Here is a 9,929-nt window from a genome sequence, read left to right on the forward strand (position 1 = left end):
CAACCACACGTTGTATCTCAGGCTCATAAAATGACCCTTTCAATACCTCTCCTGCTAGATCCACTAGTCTGTACACTGGGGGCTGTCTCCCTATACGTTCCTTGACTGTGAAAATCTCATCGGTGTAGGTCTGCTCGTATCCTTTTCGAAACTTTCCTCTCAGTTTTGATATTCGTACAGTGTCACCAATATTAAATTTAAAGCGCAGTTCCCTCTGAGGCCTCGTTTTGTACAGCGCGTTGAAGACCGACTTCTCATTATCCTTATTCACCTCTGCCGGAGCCATTTGGATAGATCTGTGATAAGCATTGTTATATGCTTGTGTGAGATCTGGTATGACATCTACATATCTCCGGGAGTTGGCTGATGTTAAGTACTTCCACATTCTACCCTTGAAGCTACGATTGAATCTCTCGACAATACTGCATTTAACCTCGCTAGCTGTTGAGAAATGCTTGATATTATATCGCTTCATTAGCTGTTTAAAAGTTGCATTATAAAACTCTTTGCCTTCATCTGTTTGTAGTTTCACAGGGATCCTACCCTCACTAAGTATATCCTCAAAAGCAGCTGATACAACAGTCCCTGTCTTGTTTGTTAGACATCTAACCCATGCGTATTTTGAGAATACATCTATACATGTTAGCAGATATCTCACATTATCATTATCTGCCACATATTCACACATGTCAACCAGATCGGCTTGAAACTGTTTGTCGACCCCTGTCACCAATACTCTATTTCTGGGGAAATGGATCCTCGCAGGTTTGTGGAGTGTGTAAGTGTCGTCTTGTTCTAAATAATGTTTGACCTGAGATAGTGGAGGTGTTACATCTGATGCCTCCCCTGCTGCTATACGTAGCTTATTTAAACTGGCCAACCCCGCAGGATGGGCTGGATCATGATATATTTTATGCAATGTGCTTTCCATGATTTACAAACCACAAATGACTAAGATGTTGATGTTAACAAGTCTTTTTATTTAATTTTCACAAAGACACAATCACAGACAATGGATACTTGAACAGCACACATTAAACCAGATGTAACCCAGCCCAGTAGTTTCCAATCATGCGGAGCATGGCTGGTTTAACACGGCGGGCACAAGTACTCGCATCTAGCAGGTGCCCAATGTTGTCATTAATGGCGCATACTATATATCGCTCTGATCTCAGTTCACACATGATGTGTTCTGCAACTCTGCGGATTTGTGTTCCAGACCCATCTGCAGTGGATGAGCGTACAAACAGCCGGATGGCAGGGATGAATCGGTCAGTCTGGAGCCTTATCATCACATCATCATAGTAGGTGTCGAAGAAATACTCAGACAATTCCTGCAAGCAGCTGTGTTGCACCTGACTGGGGTGGCCTGTTTGGCATCCGTAACATGTCTCTTGTATAAACTCATTCAAAGCCAACATTAACAGGTGGAGAGTTGCGAGTTTGATGTCGATTACAGTTTCATCCCACAGGTCTGATATGAGGGGGTCCTGCGAGCATTGTGGTGAGGGTGGCGGAGTCTGGGGGATCGGGATTAGCAGCTCTGTTGATGGTGACTCCAACAGGTCCCACGAGGGCGTGTCATTCTCTGTAAAATGAAAACCACAAGCTCTTAATTTGTCACATAGATACACACTCAACCCCACACACCCGCACATTAAACCTACCAGTTTATTGTTTAGCTGTCGGAAGGTCTTATGATTTTAGGTTTACACAGGGTACCAGGCAAACCAGTCTTCGGACAACTCGCCAGATCGTCAAAAACAAGGCGCTTTCTAATACTCTCGTACGCAGTGTTGAGTCTGTCCCTCTTGATCGCGTCATCAATCTGGCTAAACAGACGCGACAAACCTCTCCAGTCGCACCACTGTATAAAAAACAAGTCCTTAAACCATCTTGTGCGCTCTTCGAGGTTTAGAGGGTATGGATTTAACCTCCAGTTTTCAAGCCCTCTGGAAGCAATAAGACTATCCCTGTCATCACATACACTGAGAAAAATAAAGTCGTCGGGGTTGCGATTGAAACGATCAGCCTCAACCCTGTAAAGCTCAGGGCCTGATGCACTGTTCCACTGGGAAACATACAGCAGCTCTGGGAAACCCACATTGTCCAGGTCCGCACACACTACGGTGCGGAAGAGCTTCCAGTTTTTAGTAGACATGACTTGGGCTTCCCCCCAAAACAATCCCTCACCACAATCTACACTAAGCACAACTGTCCCTTCGGTATATTTAATGGCATACACATACCCTTCGACGCCTCGATATTCTAACTTAAATACAGTTCCATCTGCGGCGTTTCCACAGCGTTGCTTTTTACGTTGAGGACCCCGACTGCATACTCCTGAAGACATACCTAGAGTGCCTGTGGCATGGGCGATGTCCTGGCTGGGTGTCATTCCGAGCTCCATAGGTCAATGCGTCGGGGATCCTTAGCGCGATGTGTCGGTGCTCTAGGTCGATGCGTCGGGGATCCTTAGCGCGATGTGTCGGTGCTCCTCAGGCCGTGGCGGTGATGCTCTTAGAATGTGAAAGGATCACTTTTATACCCATACAACCTAGCACATCCCACTAGGAGGAGTCGTTCCCGCCCAGAGGGTAAGAACACCTGAACGCGCATGCGCACACGCACGAAACCGGTCAAATCGGTTGTCAAACCGGTAAACCGGTTTGGTTGGCCGCCATCTTGGACTAGTGCCATCGTATTACTGAACGCGCATGCGCACACGCACGAAACCGGTCAAACCGGTTGTCAAACCGGTTTGGTTGGCCGCCATATTGGACAGGTGCCATCGTATTACTACTAGCCTAATCTTAAAAAGTAAAGATGGTGTCTCTCTCCCAAATCTGGTTCCACAGAAGAGGGGCGTGAAAGCTGAATGCTCTGCCTCCTATTTTACTTTTAAATACTCGAGGAACCAGAAGTAAGTCTGAGAGCAAGTGCTGTAATGGGGTGATACAGTTCTGTAAGGTTTTTAAGAAAAGATGGGGTCTGATTATTTGATGAGAAGGACTCTTACTGCAGAATTTTGGATCAACGGAAGACTTTTCAGCTGTTTTTAGGACAACTTGATAATAATGAAACTAGTTTTTCAGCCTCACTCTGCTACAGGATGTTTCTAATTTTAGAGATATTGCCCAAATATCTCTTAGATAAGATTAAGACAATTCATTAAACTTATTATCTTGAGTGTATTTAGTTACCTTAGGTTAAACCAACATTATTATTCTATTTTGAAAATAACATATGTCTGATAAACCGCAATTTAACCTGTTTGCAATATATATTTTTCTTGTTCATTTTATGTTACATTTAAAAATATACAGCCTGTCTGCAGCAATGTTAACCAGGCTTAAAGCTGATGTTACACTAATCTCCAAATCCTGACTCATGGTACAGGCCTCTGCTCTGAGCTCTCGCACGTTTTGGTTGATTTTGTTTGCTTAGCTGTTTTGGTGTTGGTCCTCCCTAAAATATTTTTGAACTTCATGAGCTGTCTCTAAAAAGAAATTCAAATGCTGACAAAACTGGTACATGAACATAAACACCCTTCCTGTGGTTTTGCCTTATCAGCTTCAGTCATGTGTGACGCATGTGTGAAAAGTGCTTGACACCTCACAGAACGCACTTTTTAGAAAGTGAAAATGTTTGAACTTAGATAACTTTGTTTTTGTTTTTTTTACATAAAACGTTTATATATTACCTTAGTTTTTGTTCTGTGTGATTTTTAATTTAATAAAATGTTCCTTTCTCTCATCTGACAGCACTCATCATGGGCATTAATGCCATTGTATTTTGGGACTTTTAACGATTTCTTTGAACTGCTCTTTTTCCCTGCATCAAAATGACGACCTTTCCAGAGACATTAATAGGCCTTGTCAAGTTAAAATACTTTGTATAACCTTCAGAACCAGTTATTACAGATGTGAGTGTGTATATATCAAATCAAATAAAAACACATTTTTTTATATACACAATCATACACAATATGACATGCAGTGAGATGCTTATAGCTGTGCAACTGCCGACCAGATAAAAGAATAAAACTAAATTTAAAAGTCAAGTATAAAAGTTAAAAATCAAAATTAAAAAGGTGTGCAAATCAACAGTGTGCACACTGACAGTGAACAGTTATGAGTTATGAGGTATATTACTGAAGTACATTATTGTTGTTGTTGTTGTTGTTAAGTGCTTGTGCAATGATGTGTAGAGATATATAGATAAGAATATTTCTGTTTGTATGTAAACTCTGGCCCAGTGCGGACTGAATAAAGTCTAAAATAAATTGTGTGTTTTTTAACAGCGTGTGCTGTACAGTCATTGCACCCTGGAAAAAGAACAGTTCAAAGAAATTATTAAAAACCCACAAATTACCAAAAGTTTCACACCCACGATGAGTGTGTGTGTAAACCTATCATGTAAATTATTTTGATGAAGAAGTTTAGTTTGCATTTTGTATCTGGTATTTGTAAAAGCACCACAATATCGCTTCACTTGTTTATGATATTACCACCCAGTCTCACATCCATACAACACAATACACACACACACACACACACACACAAAAAAACAACAACATCACACACACACACACACACACACACACACACACACACACACACACACACACACAGAGCAGCAGTTCCTTTAAATTTCAGACCTGAGCTGATCAGGACACCAGCTGAACATCATGTTTTGCTGTTGCATATTTTTGGCTGTTTCTTTGTTGCATTCTCTGTGTCACTTCCATGTGTCAGGCTACGGTAAGTTCTCACACATGTGGAGTTTTGTTACTGTGTTTATAAATGGCAGTTCTATTTTTTGCAATGGTCTTATTTACTGTACATTATATTAAACGATTAAATTATGTGATTTTCACATGTATTGTTTCACAATATATATTTATCGTAATTTTCTTAATTTACTTTTCTCAGTATTGTGCCTTCCTTATTTTCTGTGTAATAGTTATCATCTATATCCTTTTAAGTGCCAGACAGTGCATAACATATGAAGTGATATACTGTAACTATATGTGTAGTACAGTATTAACCACTTTCTTAGCTAATGGAGCAAAGCCTGGGAGCTACTTCAGGCAGGCTCTGCATCATGTATCAATTTGTTGGTTTATTTAACGTTCACATGTCATGGTTTGAGTGTTTTGAGCGTTTTGAGTTTTCCTTTTGATTTATGATGCTTTGCTTTATCAGGATGTTTAGGTCAGAGTTTTGCTCCTCTAATGTTTTGTATTATTTTGTGTTCACGTTTCCTTCCGTTACATTGTGAAGATGTTTTAAGTTCATTCAGTTTAGTCTTGAGTTCAGTTTTTTTATGCTGTTGAGTTTATTTGTATCTGTTTTTGGGCTCTGTCTCTTTCCTGTGTCTCCTGTGAGTCTGCCATGTCCTCTGTGTGTTTTTCCCCAGTCATGTCTGTGTTTGGTCTCGCTCCCTCCGTGTCTCGTCTCCCGTAACTGTTTCCATGTTTCCCTCTTTGTGTGTCCTTCCTTTGTCTCTACAGTTGTCTTGTGTCCATTTGCGTTCCTTCCTCCAGCTCCGCCTTCTCGCTCCATGTTCCCACATCCAGGTCTTGTGTTCCGTGTTCTGTGTTTAGTGTTTAGCTTTAGTTCATGCAGTTTAGTTTGTAGGTTAAGTCTCTGTTCTCATTTGCCTCTTATTTATATTTTCATTCAACCCAAATAAACGGCTCGCCTTTTGTTTAAACTCACTCCCTTTTTCAAGTGTCTGCATTTGGGTCCTCATAATCTCTCCACACTGTCCGACATCAGAATTTCTCATCTCTCTCTGTCGCTTACTGTGTAGGACAGGGTGACTATGTCTTTATGACACACAAAGCTGGAGATTCAAGTCAAATCTAAAAGTTACTTTAAGACAATCAATGATTAATTATCATTATTAACTGCTCAAGCAAAGTTAGTTATCATTTAAATGCTTAGCAGGGCCTCAATTTGCTCTAAAACAGCCTCAGTTCTTCTTGCTCTTGAGTCCAAAAGATGTTGACAGATTTGTCCCATTCAGTCTAGAGATGGCACGATACCACTTTTTTATGCTCCGATACCACGATATCATAAATTTGGATATCGGCCGATACCGATATGAATCCGATATAGTGTGTTTTTTAATCAATAAAACGTTTTTTTAATATCTTGCTGCTTTTTGTATAAGTTCATACTCAAGTTAAAAAAAAAACAAAAACACTAAAGCTATTCTGTTATACCTGTATGCAAAAAATCACTGCACCCAAAATATTTCATAGTTCAGCAATACTGATCAATCTAATAAACTTAAACCTACTCCATCCTCCCTATTCTGGTATTGTTAAAGAGTAAGCAACCTAACTAATAGGGTTCTAAAACTCCCAGCAAAAAAAAATAAAAAAAATAGGGAACCCCACCCTCCACCTCATGATGCTTAATCGACGTAATCAACTTTAATTTGATGCAGTGTGAAAAAAAAATGCACAGAAATAAATTATTTTTCAAGAATAATTAAATAGATTCAACATCTTTCTTCAACAGAACTGCAGACTGCACAGATGGTACCTTCCCAAAGGAAAAAGTACTATAGCTTACTAGGGTATATTAGACTTAACAGTTACTATATACAGTAATGGACTTCTATACATTTTACATCAGATTAAAACTTTGGGTGTAAGATTCAGATAATTATTTATTAAAAGCTAGACATTTTAAATGAGAATAAGAAAGAAAAGTATGTCTTTGTGCCCCCTTTTCCCTGTTAATGCCCTATCGGCCCCCCTGGCTAAACTTTGCTAGATCCGCCCCTGCACAGTTACCAGCCGTCAGCTACGTAGAAAAAGATCCTGTAGAAAGTAATATTAAATAAATTCTAACAACAGCTTATCAAGCTTAAACGTGCTGCTGTTGTTCAGCCGCTGGTTTCCTCTTTCTGGTGCAAAGTGGGCCAAAAACAAACAAGAGAGACGGACTCGCGACAGAAAAGCCGATCAGCTGATCATTGATCAGTTTCATGATTGAAGTAGCAGCAGGAGAGGGAGGGAGAGAGAAGAGGCAGTCGCTCCATATATCGGTTGTTAAGCTTAACGCGGGAATGCTTTACAAACATTCAGAGATGAACTTACACACTTGCTTTACTTCTCTCTGGGATCACTTCCTCGGAGATGAAATGCTGGTTTGGTAGCGAGGCTACAAATACACACAGCCGCTCTATCACGTGAGCACACTGCTCCGATGTGCTACGGTTATGAGGAGAGTTACGCCGTGTCGAAAGTTTTGTGAGGTGCTTTTTTGATATTTAATGGATCGGATTACATTTTTTATTTTTCTCCGATATCCGATCCAGTAATTTATGTCAGTATCGGACCGATACCGATACGTAATATCGGATCCATCTCTAATTCAGTCAGTCTGTTTTTGGTTTGGAGACACCTGTGAGAAAAGATGTTGGAAAACTTTAACTGTCCAGATTTGGTGGAGCCTGTCTCTCTGCAGCCTCTGATTTCTGTTTTGGCTTGTTGAAACCCAACATGCATTTGTGCTGCTGTAGCCTCGAGGACAGATGCTTTTCTGTCCAGCACAGTTGCAGGTGAAATCTAAATGACCATAGTCTGCCCTTTCTCCTCTGGCCTCAACAAGCCACTGTCTCTGCAGAAGTGCTGCTCACTGGATGTTTTTGGTTTATCACATCTTTCAGAGTTACTGAAATGTGAATCCCAGGAGATCGACAGTTTCAAATATAGTCAAACGTTATCACAGTTTAAGCGATCGCATATTTTCTACATCCTTATATTTGTCACAGACAGCTGATCGATAATTTTAATCATATTCTTAACTTTTCACTTTCATGGGAATTTCTCCCACCTGCTTCATGGACATCATCATGATCTCCTGTACATGAAAAAGCTCATCCTCAGACAGGGTGCAGGCTTCAGTCATTTGTGACGGGCTCAGATTGGACCTGCTACACTTATACATTGAAAGCAACTGAGGTGAGCAGGATGGATGGTAAATATTTTCCTTGCAAATAATTGCATGTAATGTTTTTTTCTTACAGATCCTAGCTGCACAGAGTATCCTGTGTTCACTCCATCTGCGCTGGTAGTGAAGTACGGTGACCCAGCCAATGTTACATGTGTTGTATGTCAGAAGGACTGCAGTGGAGATGCTTCAGGTTTGGAGCACGCTGTGGGAAATGTTACACAAAATGGAACCACGATGTTCTGGACGGTTGACAGACTGACTGACTGGGAATTATCTCTACTGTGCTATTATACCAATGATGCTGGCGATCAGTGTACTAGCATTCTGAATCCAACTCTTTATCGTAAGTATGCTTACTTTAGAAAATGAGACTTTTTAGTGGATTTTACATCATCTGTGATCTAAATTTAATCTCTTTGTGTTAATACACAGTTAGATGGATTCATGCTCTCAGCGGTTACTGACTGACATCTACCTGTGTTACTCTTTCTTTCCTTGTCTTCTCAGAGCCTCCAGAAAGTGTCTCCATCAGCTTTGTAAACCACACTGAGATGATGTTTGAGAATCAGCAGTACACCCTGCAGTGTAGCGTACAGAACGTAGCTCCTGTTCAAAGCCTCACTGTGACCTTCTACAGAGGAAACACAGCACTGGGTCACCTACAGTCCGACAGTGAACAGAAGAAACCAGTGAATGAGACCTTCACTCTGAACATCACCCCCAGTAGAGAAGATAATGGGGCCCAGTACTGGTGTGAAGCCAAGCTGGAGCTGGGACCAGCTGGACCACAGCCCCCTCCAGTGGTGACATCAGAAAAGCTCCCTGCTATAGTTCACTGTGAGTCTGAGGGGGGGGAAACAGATTTACATTTACATGTGTAATTTTCATGGCTCTTTATGTAATGTAAGAGGTTTCAGTGCCTCAAATCATTTTCCCCATTTGTTCAATTTTCCATTGGATTATGACGAGAATACAATTTCTATCCTAAGTCTCAGACTGAAGACACATCTCTGACCAGTGAGACTCTGATCTTTTAATATCAATATATATCTAATATACAGTGGGTACGGAAAGTATTCAGGCACCCTTAAATTTTTCACTCATTGTTATATTGAAGCCATTTGCTAAAATCATTTAAGTTAATTTTTTCCTCATTAATGTACACACAGCACCCCATGCTGACAGAAAAACACAGAATTGTTGACATTTTTGCAGATTTATTAAAAAAAGAAAAACTGAAATATCACATGGTCCTAAGTATTCAGACCTTTTACTCAGTATTTAGTAGAAGTATTTTGGGAAAGATGCAACAAGTTTTTCACACCTGGATTTGGGGATCCTCTGCTATTCCTCCTTGCAGATGCTCTCTGATTCTGTCAGGTTGGATATAAACGTTGGTGGACAGCCATTTTTATGTTGGGTTTAAGTTAGGGCTCTGGCTCGGCCATTCAAGAACAGTCACAGCGCTGGTGTGAAGTCACTCCTTTGTTATCTTAGCTGTGTGCTTAGGGTGATTGTCTTGTTGGAAGGTGAACCTTGGGCCCAGTCTGAGGTCCAGAGCACTTGGGAGAAGGTTTTTGTCCAGGATATCCCTGTACTTGGCCGCATTCATCTTTCCCTCACTTGCAACCAGTCGTCCTGTCCCTGCAGCTGAAAAACACACCCACAGCATGATGCTGCCACCAACATGCTTCACTGTTGGGACTATACTGGGCAGGTGGTGAGCAGTGCCTGGTTTTCTCCACACATACCACTTAGAATTAAGGCCAAAAAGTTCTCAAAAATAATCTTATTTCTCACCATCTTGGAGTCCTTCAGGTGTTTGTTTGTTTTGTTTAGGGCGACCGTGGCTCAAGGGGTTGGGAAGCGTATCTGTAACCGGAAGGTCGCCGGTTCGATTCCTGGGCTCTCTGTCCTTGTCGTTGTGTCCTTGGGCAAGACACTTTACCCTAC

General features: G+C 41.0%; 1 protein-coding gene across 1 annotated transcript in view; it reads left to right on the plus strand.

The window, feature by feature from the left end:
- The first annotated feature begins 4,667 nt into the window (after window positions 1-4,667).
- LOC102300653 (hemicentin-2-like) overlaps window positions 4,668-9,929 on the plus strand; it is an 8,439-nt gene continuing 3,177 nt past the window's right edge. Inside the window, exons 1-3 of the mRNA XM_005938490.2 lie at window positions 4,668-4,763; window positions 8,050-8,319; window positions 8,484-8,813. Of these exons, the coding sequence (XP_005938552.1) occupies window positions 4,691-4,763; window positions 8,050-8,319; window positions 8,484-8,813 (673 nt within the window). The 5' untranslated portion in view covers window positions 4,668-4,690. The remainder of the gene's footprint in view (window positions 4,764-8,049; window positions 8,320-8,483; window positions 8,814-9,929) is intronic.

Source organism: Haplochromis burtoni, unplaced genomic scaffold, assembly GCF_018398535.1.
Source record: "Haplochromis burtoni strain Fernald_Lab_line unplaced genomic scaffold, NCSU_Asbu1 Contig_253, whole genome shotgun sequence".
Taxonomy (NCBI): Eukaryota; Metazoa; Chordata; class Actinopteri; order Cichliformes; family Cichlidae; genus Haplochromis; species Haplochromis burtoni.